Below are 18,902 nucleotides of genomic sequence, written 5' to 3'. Positions count from 1 at the left end.
CAGAGTCCGCCCGTTTGTCTCTCAGGCTAACACGGAAGTGCTGACGCATGCGTTTATTTCCTGTCGTTTAGATTACTGTAATGCCCTGCTCTCTGGCCTCCCCAAAAAGAGCATTTCACCATTGCAACTACTGCCGGATTCAGCCGCTCGGGTGCTGACGAGAACCAGGGGGCGGGGGCACATTACGCCAGTTTTGAAATTGCTGCGTTGGCTCCCCGTGTGTTTCGGGATCGATTTTAAGGTACTTTTATGAGTGTATAAATGTGTTCATGGTCTTGGGCCATCTTATTTATCCCATTTGCTTTTATCGTAGCAACCCTGGCGGATCCTGAGGTCCTCTGGCGCCGGCCTTTTATCTATTCCAAGGGTGAGGAGCAAAATGGCTGAGTGCAGCCTCGCCAGGCGTTTTGGAATAGCCTGCCAGAGGGCGTCGGGTCCGCAGGGACTGTGGATGTCTTTAAGAGGAAGCTCAAGACACACCTTTTTAGTTTGGCTTTGAACAACCTTTAAATCATTCATCTTTTCTTTTGATTGAAGATTATTTTGATCTTATCTTACTGATTTGAGTTCTTGGACTATACTACTGTTCTGTCTTTTCGTTTTGTTGCTCTCTGCCGTTGTCAGCTTTTAGCTCCAGTGTTTCCTCATGGGGGGGGGCCTCCGCCTTGAGGGAGGGGTGGCTGCCCTTCCCGCGGGGGCTGTCATCGCAGGGACTCCTTGGGTCCGGGCGGCCGGCGGCCTCTACGCTTTGTGTGGGGTCGGCCCGTCTAATCCGGGCTGGGCTCTCTCTATGGTGGTGGCGCCCCTGTGGCCGTGGGCTCCCCTTGGGTACCCTTTCCCCATATGGTTTCTCTGTGCCTTGTCATGTCTTTTGAACACATTTGATCAGGTTGTGCACTTTGTGTGGGTGTGTGTGAATGAGTGCTGATGTAGTAGTGGATATCTGTCTTGGGTTTGTTGGGAGGGAGGACGTGAACGGATTTTTTTTTTTTTTCCGTTTAATGTTTTGCTTCGGATGTTTTGCAGCACTTTGAGTTGCATTTTTACGCATGAAAAGTGCTGTATAAATAAAATGTGATTGACTGATTGATTGAACAAGCAGGGAATGTAAACGTGACTAGTGATTATTTTGGTGTTGAATCCGTATAGGACATTTGCAAACAGCTGCTTTTACTTGGGGAAAACAACCACCCGCACTTCACCTCTATTTTCTGATGTTACAGATCACAATAGTGACAGAATCCTGATTCGCTTGTGAATGTTGCAGCAATGCCCCGTTTTTGAACAATTAAGCGAATGAATGGTCAACAGACTAAAGCAATTTTTTAGAAAAAAGAAAACGGTAGCCCTAAAATGGAACATTTTACAGCAAATGCTCGGGATGCAACGATTAATCGACCCCAAAAAAACCAAACAACCCATGAATCCATTCGCATCGAGACGACTCGAACTCGGAGCCCTGTACAGCAACACCTATCAAAAGACACACATACCTAGCCTAATGAGTGGACACGACACAACGGCTGGATGCTCCGCGCTCAACTGTTTATTCTCCGTTCCCCCCTAAACGTACCGGGCATAGATGAACATGTCGCAGTGACATCTAGTGGCCTGGAATGCTACCTTTGGCAATCTATGCGGGCAGAGTGCCACCCAGTGGCCTGCATATCATGACGGTGCCTTTCCGAAAATGAAAACACGGACTCACTTGCTAGCAGCAAGACTCTCTCGGCCTCGGCCTCCACTTGGGAACCTTTCCCACGTTCTTCATCCGTGCAACGGTTGAGAGCCTGGCCGGCCTGGTGGATGACGCTTTGCTGCAGGTTCATCTCATTGGCGGAGTAAGTAGAGCCACGGTGGTATTTGCTTTGCTCGTCAATTCCAAAGAATATTTTCAGCCATTTCATTTCAAACCTTCAACTTTTGTTTGACGCTAAACAAGCTGGAGCCTCGGACTTCCTCCGCTCTGTGGCAAACATCTCTTTTCACCATCACCCCCTTAGCACTAGCGCAGACACGTACACGGCACATGTTAGGGGCGGAACGGTTGACAAAATCTATCGGCTGTCGGGGGAATCGAGTATGTCAGGTCAAAACTGAAAGAATGGGGGGGGGGGCAGTCTGACATCCGACACATCAACATGGGAGTCCGAGCTTGAAAGCGGCTTGGATTCCCGCTGCAAAAGAGGACACGGGACTGGTTCCAATGCCAACTTAGTAGAGATGTAAGCATTCATCGAAAATCCCTTTAAAATCGATTCGCTCCGATTAATCGGAGCGAATCGATTTTAAAGGGATTTTCGATCAATCGCTCAAATGTATCGAGAAAAGGATGCTCCGAACGTTTTTTTTTTCATTCCAGATGCAGAGCACATTTTGAATGCGTGGATCAAATGATGCGCTTGCGCCAAACATCATTGCGTGTCATTGTTTGTGGATGGCTGCAGAATAGGGATGGGCCGATAAATAATAAATCAATCATGAGCACATTTAAAACTAAGTTGAAATCAAAACAAAGATACGCCAAAGGGTAACATTTGCCATTTAGAAATTTGGGAGAACTTCATTTACTGTGGAAAACTACATGGAGCCTGCTCCGTGAACTCTTTGTGAGAATTTCAGAGCAACAATGTTCTGTGTCTTGTCAACAATGACTTGTTGTAATAATAATGTAAGAAATCCACAGTATGCGAATCTGAAAAATGGTTCCATAAACATATGCTTAAAGACGTTTCAACACAGCTGAAAGAGTTTTCATTTGTTTTTAGATTTTGACGCCAATCTTTTCCTTTTTACCGAAAATGAATATCGGCTCCTAATATCGGTCATCGGCCTCCTTGACTACTACTAATCGGTATCGGCCCCGAAAAAAGCATATCGGTCCATCTCTACTGCAGAACCACACTAGTGCAGGGAAACAAGCATGGTAGCAATTTGTAAGAGATCGAATGGAAAATCGGAAACTGAAAATCGGAAGCTGAAAATCGGAAACTGAACATCGGAAACTGGAAATCGGAAACTGGAAATCGGAAAGGAATCGGAACTTACATCCCTACAACTACTAACTAATTCATCAACATTAGTCAGTAAATGTTAAAAATAAAGTGAGCAACTAGCAACGTACCTGTATGGTCATCTATGATTGTCATCTGGCACATCACTGCTGTCAGATGTGGCACTTCTTGGACCGGCTCTCTGGAGTTGAGAAGATTGGCCAACTTTGTCCGGAGTGTTATTCTTTTACGATGAACGAACTAGCTGCAGTCGAAAAAGAAGAGAATGCTTCGTGTGGCTGGCAACTGTGTCATATTTCGGTCAAGCGCTGCTTCTCGACCTTCACTGAGCCAAGGCGCATCTTTCACGTCGGGAAAAAGTTCACCGCACACCACTTAGCAGAACGATTCACAAAAAGTGGATATGCAGACAGATATCGAACACAAAAGTTGGTCAACGCAAATGGATGCCTCAAAACTGTAATCAAAATCGGACTTGCGACGGCCGGGACTCGGGGTGGGAATCTACGGGTAGCTCACGATCCGATCCGATTCAGAGCCCCACGACTCGATTCCGACGCATCGCTACAATGGCTTACATTTGAAAGTTAATCCGAGACACTGGTAGCCTTTTGAAAACAATTGCATGACTCAAGGAAGAGCAAAGATTTCTATTTCACACACACACACAGGCAACCCCGTTTACGTGTGTCAACACAAATGTCAAAAAGTGCCAATGGCAGCATTTGTCGTAACAAAGGTCTGTAACTTCTCCGACAACAAAAACACGTATGAAAACATATTTCAACTTAATGTGATTTAGCGTAACCGGTCTGTGAATACTCGAAAGTGCAATAGGCATCGTCTGATTGACATTACTGCGTAACCGAGCAATGAACGCTGCTTTGATCGAACCTAATGTAGCACCTGATGTGGTATATTTTCTTTGACATGCCATTGCAATTTGCCCGGCGATTGGCTGGCAACCAGTTCAGGGTGTACCCGGCCTACTGCCCGAAGACAGCTGGGATCGGCCCCAGCACCCCCGCGACCCTCGTGAGCATAAAGCGGTATAGATCCTGGACGGACGGACGGACGGACGGACGGATGGATGATATTTCAATTGGTGACCTTTATTTCGCACGTAGTTTATGTTGGACGTGATATTGTGCATTACAGCAGAGGGCAGTGTTGAACATTGTGTGAAAATCTCTCGAAATGTTTTGATTTTGTGCAACCACTTGAGGAAATAAAATGGAGCCAATTCAACCTTGATTTTTTTCAGTGCACGAATGTCAGTCCAAGCTGTTCTCCTCGCTGGCGCATTGTGCGCCTCGCGCCGGGAAACGTTCACTTTCACTTTCACTTTCACTTTCCCTTTACAGCGTTCGGACGCGTCAAATTGTCGACCAATCGCTTTTCTCTTCACGGGCTGTCTGTCAAATTGGACGTGGACACTGCAGGGCCACAGTTCGCACTCTTTTCGCCACCTCATTTGGCAAAATATCGCCAGGAAAAGAAGTCTGTTTCCAGCCTTTCGTAGTCGGCAGAAGAATCAGGGCTTGGTTGAATTCAAACGTTGTCGTTTTCATGGCTCTCTCGTGGCCGCAGCCAAAAGAGCAAACTGTTTATTTTGCAAAGTTGGCCTCGGAAATAACACCCGTGGGGAGTTTTATTACGTTTGCTTTAACACAGCTAAAACTCCTTTTTTTATGCCACTCGTAATGCAATGGGGTGCGTTTATTGGCACTGAAAGAGGCGTGGACGTCAACTCGTCTCCGGTCACGTGATTTCCCCGAAAGGACCAAGCGCTTGCTTCTTACGTCTCCCACCAGGAAGGGAAGTGTCGCTGTTTCAGCACAAGCAAGCAAGCAAGCAAAAAAAAACCCCACACCTGTGCTTCTTCTCATCTCGTTTTACGCACACTCGACTTCATTTGAGCCACAGAACAAGACGACGCGACGCGACGCGCAGGTGACGTCACGCCAGGCTGCCGTGTCACGAGCTGAGGTGGTGGGCGACTTCTTTCAGTTTGCTGTGGTTGGACTGAACGGAGCGGAAGATGTGGAAGATGGTGAACTTGTTTGGAGTGTTTGTGGTGGCGGTGCAAATGCACAGCGTGACGCCTGGTAAGTGCACAACTTGACTCTCGCGATCAGCTTGTTTTTCACAGCTTGACTTGACCGAAGGAAGCAACACTTGCAACTGCTCAGGACACAGTTTTGCCGTTTGAAATCATTGTTTCCTGGAGGAAGTTTTGAAATGTTTCAATTTGACACACAATTATGTCCAATTAGAATAGTTGGGATTTCTTGGGCATCCAATAGACAACATGTTTTTGTTTTTTGGATTTATTTAGTGCTTCATTTCCGAACTGCGTCATCTCCGATATTCCACACTTGCCAGAATCGGAGAATGTGGTCATCAGAGTTCATCTCGTATCATCGCTTTTGACATACAAAATATATGTAGAATCTATTTAATAAGGAAGTCGAAATTGTAAATGTTTAAAAAGCACATTTATGAAGGCAAAGGCAAAATATACTCAATCATAATCATTGCTTTCAAAATAAAGGTGTCGAGAGTTGTTTCAGCTCGAGACAGAATCATTTCAGATATGAAGAGCGCAAGATTTTTGGACATCAAACAAACAAAATGTTTTTGTTTTCTCTTTCAGTGATTCACTCGCTCAAGTATTTTCACACAGCCTCCTCTCAGATTCCAAACTTTCCAGAGTTCTTGAGTGTTGGTTATGTTGACGACGTTCCGATTACGCACTACGACAGCAAGAGCAGGAAATACGAAGCCAAACAGGACTGGATGAACAAAATCACAGCCGAGGATCCGCACTACTGGGAGAGAAACACAAAGATCAATATTGGTAATGAGCAGGGTGGCAAAGTCAGAATTGAAAAGTGGAAAGAGAGCTTCAACCAAACTGGAGGTTTGTTTCCCTTCAACTTTCGACGAGAAAAAGACATTTCATGTGCTCAGACACTTTTTTGCAAGCGTGACCTGAGGTCATAAGGGAGACGTTTCCAGCATTTTTTGTCTTCATCAAATTTTTCAAATCTGAAAAAAAGATTACGCTGCGAAAAAACAAACACCCGCAACCTTATCTCAGCACACGCCGTCACTTCAACGTGTGTGTGTGTGTTTGTGTGCGTGTGTGTGTGTGTGTGTGCGCGCGTGTGTGTGTGTGGGGGTGTGTGTGTGTGTGTGGGGGTGTGTGTGTGTGCGTGCGTGTGTGCGTGCGTGCGTGCGTGCGTGCGTGTGTGTGTGTGTGATTGTGTCAGGTGTTCACACGGTCCAGAGGATGTACGGCTGCGAATGGGACGATGAGACTGACGAGGTGGACGGTTGGATTCACATCAGTTACGACGGAGAAGACTTCCTGTCGTTTGACTTGCAGACGCTGAGATGGATCGCAGTCCAGCCGCAAGCTTTCCCCACCAAACTCAAGTGGGACCAACGGGACTTCGCTCTTCAATACAGGAAGCATTACTATACCGAGATTTGTCCTTCTTACTTGAAGAAGCACGTGAGCAATGGGAGGGACGTCCTGATGAGAACAGGTAGCAGCACGCCCCCTGGAGCAACACGGCGGCCATTGCAAGCTGCATCGCTGCCTTCCCCTCACACATTGTCTCCATCTTTCTCCTCCCACACATTCCATCTTCAATCATCTCACGCTCGTTCCCTTTTCACTTTTTTCTTTTGCGCTCTCACACCTGCGCTCCATCATTCTCCTCTCACACTTGCTTTGCTTTGGTCCTCTCACACTTTCTCTCTCTTGGTCATTCCCTGACACTTTTTGTCCATCTGTCATTCTTTCCATCTTTTGTCCTGTCACACATTCTGGTCATGTTTTCTAATCTCACACGTCCTCTCCATCATTCGTTCTCTCGCCGTTGGTCCTCTGGCACATTGTGGCCGCCTCTCCCCGCGCAGAGCTCCCGGCGGTGTCCCTGCTGCAGAAGACGCCGTCCTCTGCCATCACCTGCCACGCCAGCGGGTTCTACCCCTCCAGAGCCGCCCTTTTCTGGAGGAAGGACGGCGAGGAGCTCCACGAGGACGTGGAGATGGGAGAGACCCTCCCCAACCACGACGGAACCTTCCAGACGACGGCCCACCTGAAAGCGCAGCTGGCGGCCGAGGACGAGGGCCGCTACGAATGCGTCTTCCAGCTGTCGGGCGTCAAGGACGACATGGTCACCAAGCTGGACGGAAGGAGCATCCTGAGCAACGCGCGCATCATCGCAGGTGAGAATCCTCGCCTGATGTCGTCCTTCTCACCTCTTCCTCTTGGCTCTCGTCCAGAGGAAGAAGTCGGGAAGACGACGCTGGCCGTCGCTGTCCCCTTGGCGCTCCTCGCTCTGCTGGCTCTGCCGCTGCTCGCGCTCCTCTTTGTCAAGCGGCACACAAGCCGAGCGGGTGCAGGTGAGCCACGCCAATGTGTGCCTGCCGCCGCCGCCGCCGCCGTGCACGATTTGGGACCAAAACAAACGGACACTTTCTTCCTCTTTTTCCCTAGCATCCAAGTACACCGCAGCTTGTAAGTCAAACGCTTCCTGTCAAGCTCTGATGTCCAGCTTTGCTGCAAAGCGGTCTTCGTCTCTCGCTGTCTTTGCAGCTGCCCACGCCCCTTCGGAGCTCGCCCCCGGGCCCGCTTCCGAGTGAGACGCGAGTGAGTTAGCTGACGCAACGCGAGAGAGGCGTCTCCGTCCAAGCGCTTTCCCGTCACGCTTGGCTTTGAAAACAGAAACAGCATTTATTCTTCCTGGTGGAAACTGTTAAATGTTTTTGCTTGCTTTTGTGTAGTGGGGGGGGGATTTGTTTGAGTTATAAAAACTTTCGGCGGCGGTGAGGCGGCCCACTCGTGTATTGGGACACTGCGTCCTTCAGTAGCCCGACGCGCGAGCGGGCGGCCGGACCACGAGTGGACTTACCCACTCCGGAACTCCTGGCAGAGATCATCGCTGTGGGTGGTGAGGGATCCGAATGAGTGCCTGGGTCGGAAGCAGCAGCAGACGTCTCTGACCGCGGGAGCGCGGTAGTTGGAGCAGGAGAATCATTTGCCAGTGGGGCAAATAGTTTTTTCAGTACCAGTTGGGGTCGGGGGGGTGTTTCTCTGCGCCTCCTGCCGCGGGACACCACCTCGACCCAGGTGGCACCGTGCAATAGTGTTGTGCAGGATGGCCCCCGGGCAGGCAGCTGGATCCCAACTCAATGTCAATCAGGGGAGCCTCGGTCGTCGCCGTTGCCGTCGCCGTTGCCGTCGCCGTCAGGGCCCCGCTAGAGATGACGCGATTCATGACGACGGCGGACAGTTGGGGGAATCGGGTCGTAAAAGATGAGACGATTGACTCTCTTTTCCGGAGTTCTTCTGACAGGCGCAGAACATCCTCTCTCGGGTCAGCAATTGTCTTGTTTGCTTTTTCCAGCAAGCTGTCCAAGTTGTCGCCGTTGTCGCTGTGATGGGGTAGCATTTTGCACTAGCCCCAGGCTAGGCTATTGCCGATGTGCGTATGCTAGCGGTATGCTAGCTATTCGGTACACGGGCAGGAGCGAGTCCGTAAGTTGACGTCCAAAAAGTAAAAATGTAAAAAAAGAATAGTAAAAACGGAGTGTAAATAAAAACGTGAGGTGAAGTCAAAAAGTAGGTAAAAGTTAAAAAGTGCAGTCGTTCCTCGGGTTCCTTCGATCGACCGGCTGTCAGGAAGTCGGACATCCGTCGTCTTTATAACTTCATATTTATAATAGTATTGTATTGTATTGTATTTCTCATTTTTATAACAATATACCTACCTTTGCACCCCAAAGTACATAGAGAGGGAGAGAAAGCGAGAAAGATGTTTCATAAGTAGGCTGTGAAATGTTTTTTATACAATCACTATTTTTCTTCGTATTAAGGACCAGGCTCTTAAGGGTTAAAGCTTCAAGACATATCATTTGAATATCGATCAATCAAAATTCTTGTCCCGCCTGCTTCATTTGCATGCAGTCCACAGGTTAAACATGTTAAGTGTTTGAGTTGCATTAGAGATATTAATGGTCACATGTTACAGTTCACATGTTAACTAGTAAGTGCCAAAGGTCCACTGGTTAAACCAGTTAAGTTTTTTCTGACCTTACTAGTTAAGTTGTTGGGTTAAAAATTGATCACTAGCTCACTAGTAAGGCTCAAAATGTTTACTAGTTAAGTTGTAAATGCAAAGATATCCACTAGTAACACTCGTTGGTTTAATTTTTCCCTCACTTGTTAACAAGTGAAACGTGTTTCCTTCTCGTAAACTAGTTCAGTCCAGAGTGAGTCACTAGTTAGCTAGTGACACAGATTTTTATTCAACTAGTTAACGAGTGTAAGGCTTTTTGTCTCTCTGGTCAGACCCAGAAATGAACTTGTGCAAGATTTGGCTGAACATGTTTGGCATTTTTCCTACATGTAGGGCTTTTCTTTTTACTAGTTAAGGTTTATGCAGCACTAGTCAGTGACTGTGCAAAACTTGTTCAACATAAATCTAACATGTAGGGATTTTTGTTGCACTAGCTAATGTTTTTTGCATACTAGCTGGCATTTACATTGTACTAGTTAAACAAAATTGCTTACTATTTTACATGTGTGCACAACTAGTGAACTTGTACAGTGCCGTAACTGGCAAACATGTCATCTAGGAAAATTGTATTATTTCACTAGTTAACTTGTTGTGTGCACGTGTCAGCTAGTGTGCAATTTTGTTAAACATGCTCAGTCAAAGTCTGGACCAGTTCATCATTGAGCCTGGCAAGTGAGACAAAATATCTTCCACTTGTTATCTAGTGATAAGAAAGTCAGTGTCACTAGTTAACTAGTGACTCACTCTGGAGTCAACTAGTTTACGAGAAGGAAAAACATGTTTCACGAGTTAACAAGTGAGGGATAAATTAGACCAACTAGTGTTACTAGTATATATCTTTGCATTTACAAGTTAACTAGTTAACATTTTGAGCCTTTCTAGTTAACTTGTAAGGTCAAAATAGAATGTACATAGTTAAGTAGTCTGGATTTCTGCATTCACTAGTGAACATGTAACCCAGGGGCGATTTTAGGTTCAGAGCTTTGGGGGTGCTGAGCACCCAGAGTGTCTGGCTGGTTCAAATTTATTTATTTTTTTTCATTTCACTTAAAGTGATTTAGGATCATTCATTGAATATTTTCAAATTTTCACGTTAATGCTTAAACCAAATTCACGTAAAAATAAGAAAAATGAAAAAAGGGACAGTGTTTTTCACAGGACAGCGACGATATGTCACCTCATATGAAACCACAATTTGGCTCTTTTCATCAAAAAACGGGTGTAAGAAATCTGAAATGTAAAAGAGGAGTGCGACTCACCAAATGTATTTTTTCCACGGATATTTCTGGCTGCTTTTGACTGACTCAAGCAGTCTTCTGTCATTTTGCGCAGCCAGAGAGAAGTCCTGACATGACAGGTGGAGTGATTGCCGCTTGTTCTGAGATTGACGCTTTATCTGATCTAGGATCTGTCATGTGTAGTACCGAGGGTCTCCATTACGAGCGCCATCATGTGCTATCACTGTTTAAGAACCAGCAATGTATGTTCGAGCATGTATACATCATACAAGTAAAAGACATTGAGCTGCCAACCCGTCTGTGTCCGTCGTTATTGACAATCGATCGCCATCCATAGCGTCACTAAAAGTATCTTATATCACAGGATCGGTAGATTGCACTTTTCTGTATTTGCAAGAGTTGATAGCCAATATGCGGGACATTTAAGGTCCCGTATGGGACAAACAAAATTAGCCCAAAATACGTGACATCCCGGCTAATATGGCACAGTTGGCAACCCTAAACCACACGCATAGCTTACACACACTGTCATGTGGTGCGTCTCGTCAGGGTGATGTGTGATGTAAATCTATGTTGGTTAAAGCCCTAGTACCATCAAGAGGGAAACGCCTAATGTGCAATTTCGTATTTTGTATACTAGATGTCGACATTACTCAATTGACTACGATAAACTTGCCAGTTCAGACAACCCTATATAAGGTCTAAAAGGTTTAAAAGCACAGATTCTAGTAAGAATGAACATACCAAAGTCAATGCTCATATAATTGGTCCACAATAACCTAAGCACAGATGTGCTACAAGTTTATAGAAGCAGTATATGTTGCTAGCTCAGAAAGTGCTTTGTGTATTAAATAGCCCATGTGCATTGGCTCTCAAAGAATGTTACATGCGATGTAAAAGGGAACAAGAACCAGCCTGTTGTCTACATAGGAGAGAATGTGGCAATAAGAATTGCATTTATATGTTATCCATTATTTTGCTTGCTTGGATATACAATGTTAAGTGCTCAGATTATTTTATCATGTATGTCTTAGAATAATTGTCTTGAACGGTCACAATGTTGATCCATTTGTCACAAACATGTTATTCACTTGGGAGACAATGTACTTGTTGATCCTTAGATAATGAGGGGTTTGCTAAAGTTAGTCTATAATTAAGTGAGCCAAAAAGAGCCCTGGGTAGGGGAAGTCATCAAGGCTCTACGCCCTTTTTCTTCACTCCTGCCGCAGTTACAAGAAGATGCTTTGACAAGGAGATCATTTTGCATTTTTCTTGGGACACTTTTCTAACTCCCAAGCAAGAAGGATTATTTCTCCTCCTTTTTGGACATATCCAAATCACTGCTTCAATAAGGTAACTGAATAGAATTCACTTTATATCGCACGCTTAAGAAATTGGCCAGTCGAGCATTTGAGTTTCTTACTTCCCAATAGTTCCTTATTTTTATCAGGTTTGGGGCGATTAAGACTTGATCACTCTTGAGAGCTCACTTAAATCAAAACTACTATTTAATCATTTTTATTCCCTTTGCCTGTTATCACTATTATTTCTTGTTTTTATTATTTTATCCAATGTTATACTTGCCTTTAACATTAATTTTAAATTTTACATTATATCCTATACTATTAAGGAAATCCTTATTATTATTTTTATGACTGAAACCCATCATGTAATAAAACTTACAATCATCCAATTTTCTTGCTTATTGACTGTATCCTGCCTTTAAGGAATTTATGGTTGATAATAAATTATTGTTTGATTACTTACATTATTAAATTAAATGTTATGAATTTATTTTAACACTACTAATGTCATTCTACTGATTAATACAAATACATCAAGTAACTTTTGCTGAACAAACGGCTAAGACCTTAATGATAAAAGGTCTCGTTACCATCCTATGTAATTAATTAAATAGCTTACTCCGGCTAGATTTAAAACAAATCCATACGGTTTTAACAAAGACTGTTAAACTTCCTAAGTCAGTAACAAGTGTGACGATTCAAAATGAGTAGGAAGCCGCTGTAAAAGTATAGTAGTCATATTAATAATTCTTAACTCTGTTACTCATTAAGAATGATTAAATGACTGAGAATTGGATAAGATAAGGTAAGAAGGCCTTTATTGATCCCAGAGTGGGGACATTTTCAGTGTTACAGCAGCAAAGATATAGGTCAGACAGGGACGGCGGCATAATCTAGCCATTAATGTATAACATTAACGGCAAACATTCAGGATCAAACCTATGTAAATGTACGCAGTAACATGTGTATATACACATGTATATACACACCAACTTACATCTACATAAAAAGTATGAGGAACACTCATTTTAGCCTGTACATAGTACAGAGGAAAAATACTCTAAGTGACAGTGCTGCAGTGCTGTAGTGAAATGTAAGGAACAGCATTGGATAAAAATAAAACTAGACTAACAGTAGTGGGGAATGTTGAGTATTGCACGGTATGAGCTCAGGTGCAGGACTGCACAATTGCACTAATGTCCGCCAGTTTGTAGAGACTACACAATGTTCTTGTTAAAGAGTCTGACAGCAGCAGGCAAGAAGGAGCGGCGGAATCTCTCCTTTGCACAGCGAGGGTGTAACAGTCTGTCACTGAAGGAGCTGTGGAGTGCTGTTAGGGTGCCCTGGAGGGGGTGGTACGGGTTGTCCAGCATTGATGACAGCTTGGCCAACATCCTCCTGTCCCCCACCGAGTCCAGGGAGCAGCCCAGGACAGAGCCGGCCCTCCTGACCAGTTTGTCCAGCCGCTTCCTGTCCTGGGCCGAGACGCCGCCTGCCCATGTGACCACTCCCTGGAAGATGACCGATGCAACCACCGAGTCATAAAAGTTCCTGAGGAGTGTCCCCTGAACCCCAAAAGACCTCAGTCTCCTGAGTAGGAAGAGTCTGCTCTGACTCTTCCTATAGAGGGCGTCTGTGTTGTCGCTCCAGTCCAGTTTATTGTTCACACCCCCACACACACACACAAACACCCCCCCCCCCCCCCACCCCCCCCACACACACACACATAGACAAAACAAGTTCATAGTGTTCCAGCTGCTTTCGCTCCCCTTTCCCTTAGAGCTGGAACACCTTTGTAATCAGGGACTCCGAAGAAAATAAAAAGAGAGGAGGCGCGGGAGCCGGGCAGAGGGTTTTAGGAACTGTAATCGTACACTTCCCTGTGCTCTCCTTGCAAGTAAAAAGACATTTTTGTTGTCGAGTGTCTTCTCTCCTCATTGTGTGCATTGTTTACTAATGTCTCACTTGGTGTGAACCTGACAGACCTGTGTTGTCGCTCCAGTCCAGTTTATTGTTCAGATGAACACCCAGGCACTTGTAAATTGAGATTCTCTCAGCATCTGTTCCCTGGATATTCACTGGTGCAGGTGAAGAGTGATGCCACCTACCGAAATCCACCACCATTTCTTTGGATTTCCCCGCATTGATCAGTAGGCGGTTCTCTGCTGGCACCAGTCCACAAAACCCTGAGTAGGTTCTCTGTACTCCCGATCATCTCCGCCTGTGATGAGGCCGACAATCGCAGAGTCATCAGAGAACTTCTGCAGGTGACAGGTAGGGGTGCTGTAGTTAAAGTCCGAGGTGTAGAGGGTGAACAGGAAGGGAGCCAAGACAGTTCCCTGCGGGGCCTCCGTGCTACAGAGGAGCACGTAAGACACACAGTCCTGTGTCCTCACATACTGTGGCCGGTTTGTGAGGTAGTCCTGGATCCATGTGGTGAGGTGTTGGGCCACTATACTTTTACAGCGGCTTCCTACTCATTTTGAATTGTCGCACTTATTATTAACCTAGGAGGTTTAACAGTCTTTGTTAAAACCATATGGATTTGTTTTAAATCTAGCCGGAGGAAGCTATTTAATTTATTTCATAGGATGATAACGAGACCTTTTATCATTAAGGTCTTAGCCGTTTGTTCAGCAAAGGTTACGTGATGTGAATGTATTAATCAGTAGAATGGCATTAATAGTGTTAAAATAAATTCATAAAATTTTATTTAGTAATGTAAGTAATCAAACAATAATTGTTTATCAACCATCAATTCCCTAAGGGCAGGATACAGTCAATAAGCAAGAAAATTGGATGATTGTAAATTTTATTACATGATATGAATTTAATTTAGTCATAAAATTAATAATAATGGTTTTCTTAATAGTATAGGATAAAATGTAAAATTAATGTTAAAGGCAAGTATAACATTGGATAAAATAATAAAACAAGAAATAATAGTGATAATAGGCAAAGGGAATAGAAATGATTAAATAGTAGTCTTAATTTAAGTGAGCTCTCAAGAGTGATCAAGTCTTAATCGCCCCAAACCTGATTAAAATAAGGAACTATTGGGAAGTAAGAAACTCAAATGCTCGACTGGCCAATTTCTTATGCGCGCGATATAAAGTGAATTCTATTCAGTTACCTTATTGAAGCAGTGATTTGGATATGTCCAAAAAGAAGGAGAAATAATCCTTCTTGCTTGGGAGTTAGAAAAGTGTCCCAAGAAAAATGCAAAATGATCTCCTGGTCGAAGCATCTTCTTGTAACCGCGGCAGGAGGGAAGAAAAAGGGCATGGAGCCTTGATGACTTCCCTTTTTATAGTCTGGTTTTTGGGAGGCTCTTACATTAACTGTGCATGTGTTAAAGCTTTTCTACTGAGAAAAACATGTTTTTGGCGCTGTCTCTTTACTTAACCACGCATGCGTCAAGGTTGTTTTTCTCAGTGGTTTGATGAGGTAATCAACCAGTGTTTTTCCACCATCTTCCCGAAAGTCTGTGTTGGTTTGATCATTCTTTGTAAACAGGGCTCTTTTTGGCTCACTTAATTATAGACTAACTTTAGCAAACCCCTCATTATCTAAGGAAGAACAAGTACATCGTCTCCCAAGTATCAGGAGTCACACTCCCCACTTCCACAGTGACATCAGGAGACAGCGGCCTCCTCGACGGGGAAACAATGCTGACGACGGGAGTTCGTTGGGCAGCAGTGGGAGCGGAGGCCCCTGGCCCAGGAGCCCGGTTCGGCACAGCAGTCCCCACAGCCTCCGGAAGTGAAAGCCGTTCAGAAGGTCCCAAGGGTGATGGCTCCGTCTTAGGGCTCACAAAAATGCATGAGCCACATCTCAAATGGGCAGTCATCCGGTAGGAGCCGTCAGGTAAGCGCCAGGTCATGCAAAGCAATGGGTGAACTGGGCCCAAAAACCAGCCAGCAACATCATGGACCCTTAGGGGTACTTGAGGTATACATACTGTTGCTTGCGTTAATGTCCTAGTACTTGCCAGTTCGGTGAAACCCTGCCATAGCCATTCCTGCCTAAACAAGGGGTACTCAGAATTGTTCACATAAACACCTTCAGGATATAGCCATGACTCGTTCACCCAGCTACGCGGTGACGGGACGCAGCAGTGCCCCATGAAGGTTCGACCTGCGACCCAAGCGGATCGGACGAAGATTGACCCACAGAGGACGCACTGCAGCTGGAACATATCCTGTAACATACACAAAGTCAATGCAATATATTTATATAATCAGTTTTAGACTCGACTCTCCACTGGAGCCATTCGTATCAATTCTCGATCAACAGCGGCGGTGACGGCGGGATTATGTCCGGAATCCAAATTGTCGGGCGAAGGGGTACCCTTAAAATGCGGGCTCGAGGATGTCGTCATCCACCCCATGTCAGTAGTGTTAGCATTCCGTGGTGGGAGGGTAAAAAAGGCTGAATATGTGAAGAACCAGGCCATCAAAACCAATTGGTCAACCATGCCAGTCCAGAGAAATATGGAGATGACACCCCAAACAACCCCCCATAGGACCAGCTTGGCTGTTCGTATTTTCCAAATTATTTTTCCAGTACTACCGGGGCACTTTTGGAGGCGGAAGACCAAACTCATAATATACAAGTCCAGGGCAATAGCCAGAACGCCTTCCAATACGACCGCTCCGTAAATAATGTCAAAGACGAACATCGAGGTTAAGTCCAAAACCATCCAACATAGAAGTAAAAACGATTCCTCAATCCCTGTGGGTAATTTATAGACTATCATAATACAGCCATGCATGTAAACCATGAAGAGTCCTAGACCAAGGGTATAAGTAGAAAACACAAACCGGAGGACCAGGACCTTTGTCACGGATGCAAGCAAAAGGATAGGTCGTGTAAACTGCGACAAATACCACTGACCAGTACAGCAATGACATAACCATATGATAAAAATCATCCAAAATTCTAATTCACTACTCACGTTCCTTAAGGCGCCTGGTCTTCCAAAAGTGCCGTTAGAGTTACCTTCGCAAGCCATGGTTCGAAAAGGTTACCTTCCCACCAAGGAGTGTATGGTGTGTGAGCCGGAGTCTGCCTGAGACATCTGCTGCCAGGGCACTGTATCTTATAGGCGCTCTGGCCCCGCCCCACTCCCCGGCTCCTCCTCCAGGTCTGGCACCTCCTTTTCTTTCGACACCGCCCTTTCTTTGGACTGTTTCCTGACACCTGCAGCTTTCGGGGGTGAGACCATTATCTTGTATTTCCACGGCATTGGTCGTCCATGCACACCTCTCTTGATTGCTGCAAAGGCAATCATGGCAGTGATTATGAGTCCAAGTCCTAAGAGCAGCCATACTCCTGCCTCCTTGACAAGGTCGAGCAGCCAGGATCCAATATCAGCAAGTCCTTCAGCCGCCACTTCTGCCACTTCTGCCAGGGCGGAAACAGCCGTTTTCGCCGTCTGGACAATCACTTTTCCAACTCTCCCGTACCACACACATTCATGGAGGTTAATTCCATGGTCACATGTCATCCAATGTTCATAAGGGGAGTAGCAAGTTCCGTTATTATAGATTCTGTTTGGACCGACCCAATCAAAACCTATAATTTCACGGCCTTCACATAAGCTTTTTCTGAAAGCGTGTCCCTCAATTATTTGTACTAGAGGGTCGGGTCTATGCGGAATATATTGGCTATCTCTAGGGGTTGTCTGCATCCCATAATCCCTATCCCACTTTATACAATCTAATCTATCAGGGGGAGAAGTTTGAATCCATTTACCGTTTACATTCCTATTCCATACAGCCCCTTCAATACTGGCGTAATCCTTATTCAGCTAGGTACACCTCCACATGGCCGTCTCGCGAGTTGACATGAATGCATATTTTTACAAATCATGGCCCACAGTCTAGGGTTGGCGTAAATATCAGGTGGTCCCGACGGCCACGTGTCTTGTCCTTAAGAGTATACAGTTGCCATGTATTGATATTTAACCCAGTAACTTTTAGTCATATTCAAACAAGGTATTATAAATTCTTTCATCTCTTCCTTGTTGAACGCCCACCATGTGCGAATTTCATCCCTTGTATGAAACTCCTTCCTGGCCTGAAGTGTTCCTTTAACAGTTCTGTTAGCAACCAAACTTGAACAATTATATATCCACCGAGTAAGGATTGTACCTTGGATTTCTTCCAAAGGGCACCTTGCCCACACGCCAGTCTTGTAAATGGAGTCTAGAATATATCATTAACATTACACAATGGTCAATCAATCCAAAATCTCTTTGTGGTACATTCTTTAGATCATCAGGATTTGGGAGCCGTTGTGTCCACATTCTTATTCTTGCTGGTTTTAATTGATGTAAGTTCTTTGAAACTTCTTCTGGGACGTAGACTTTCAGTTCCTTCTCCCATATCCAGGGAAAGGATTCATTTAGCCAATGTTCATTGTCCAGTCTGATTCTCAAAAATGGTCGGCCGCACTCCAGTGGACCCTGGAGTGCAGGTCTTGGCGGGTCACGGGTCCTCTATGAACCAATACATGGTAATGTTCTTGGCAAGTTTTTTCAACATTCCAATAGCAAGGATGGACGTTTATGGTTCTTGTACAGTCTTTAGTTCTGTTTCTGACAGGTAAGGAGCGTATTTCCCGTTTATTTATTACTGACTTTGGTGTCCTGGGGTTAGCGGGACGAATAATGGGAGGCATAGTCATTACCTCGATGGCCTTAGCGGGGGGTGAAGTCCTCAAATCAGCTGTAAATGTGGCAGATCGATAATACTTCGCCGTGTCTATAACCTCCGTGCAATTGAAGGTCAAACAGCTCCAACATGGTTCCCAGCCAGGGCGCATCTCCTCACAGGTGTGATTCAAGGGCGCTGCCACGGAGATAAACTCTTTGTCCATGTCATCACGTTGCTTCTCCACCCAATATCCGCTGCTATTGTCCGGTAAAGGTATACAACTGGAATTAGCGTACCACATAGGTTTCCTGCTGCCAATCTTCAGCCAATTTTTCCTGACGATTCGGGCCTCTGTCCGCTGCAAACAAAATACTTGTACAAAAACAGTATTATTCATTGCCGCAGGGATAACTTGTTGGACCACGTGCGTGGTGCATTTTCGTTTGGTTCTTGATGGGTACGTGATATAGTCTTTTAACAGTTTAATTCCTTCTGTGAATTTCGCCTTCAATGCTTCCAAATTGTTCTTTACGTAATCCCGGTACCGTTACATTGCCTGACAGCGTATTGCACCATTTTCTGCTTTCAGACC

The 18,902-nt window shown here is 45.2% G+C and overlaps 1 protein-coding gene and 1 pseudogene across 2 annotated transcripts; one reads left to right on the top strand and one right to left on the bottom strand.

Annotated features, from left to right (window-relative positions):
- The first annotated feature begins 4,394 nt into the window (after window positions 1-4,394).
- On the top strand, window positions 4,395-10,640 carry LOC147132631 (major histocompatibility complex class I-related protein 1-like). 2 transcript variants are annotated; one of them, XM_086014106.1, is made up of 7 exons: window positions 4,402-5,122; window positions 5,671-5,937; window positions 6,290-6,568; window positions 6,945-7,256; window positions 7,314-7,433; window positions 7,528-7,548; window positions 7,627-10,640. In XM_086014106.1, the coding sequence occupies exons 1-7, from the start codon at window positions 5,056-5,058 to the stop codon at window positions 7,671-7,673; spliced, it is 1,113 nt and encodes a 370-aa protein (XP_085870232.1). In that variant the 5' UTR covers window positions 4,402-5,055; the 3' UTR covers window positions 7,674-10,640. The 2 variants fall into 2 exon arrangements, with proteins under 2 accessions (XP_085870231.1, XP_085870232.1); XM_086014105.1 differs by having other exon boundaries at window positions 4,395-5,122; window positions 7,528-10,640.
- Window positions 10,641-16,752: 6,112 nt separating this feature from the next.
- Window positions 16,753-17,961, bottom strand: LOC147132630 (uncharacterized; annotated as a pseudogene).
- Window positions 17,962-18,902: the final 941 nt, after the last annotated feature.

This window comes from Filicampus tigris, chromosome 18 (assembly GCF_054856515.1).
Source record: "Filicampus tigris isolate MCC_2025a chromosome 18, RoL_Ftig_1.0, whole genome shotgun sequence".
In the NCBI taxonomy this organism is placed as follows: domain Eukaryota; kingdom Metazoa; phylum Chordata; class Actinopteri; order Syngnathiformes; family Syngnathidae; genus Filicampus; species Filicampus tigris.
Note: the sequence above shows the minus strand (reverse complement) of the source record. Positions and strands in the feature narration are given on the sequence as shown.

What these genes read in the sequence shown, in the direction of transcription:
- LOC147132631 (XM_086014105.1), top strand. Translation starts at nt 5,056, where the DNA reads ATGTGGAAGATGGTGAACTTGTTTGGAGTGTTTGTGGTGGCGGTGCAA. An exon ending in GAGCTTCAACCAAACTGGAG is followed by an intron (nt 5,938 to 6,289) that starts GTTTGTTTCCCT and finishes TGATTGTGTCAG; the next exon opens with GTGTTCACACGGTCCAGAGG. An exon ending in CACAAGCCGAGCGGGTGCAG is followed by an intron (nt 7,434 to 7,527) that starts GTGAGCCACGCC and finishes CTTTTTCCCTAG; the next exon opens with CATCCAAGTACACCGCAGCT.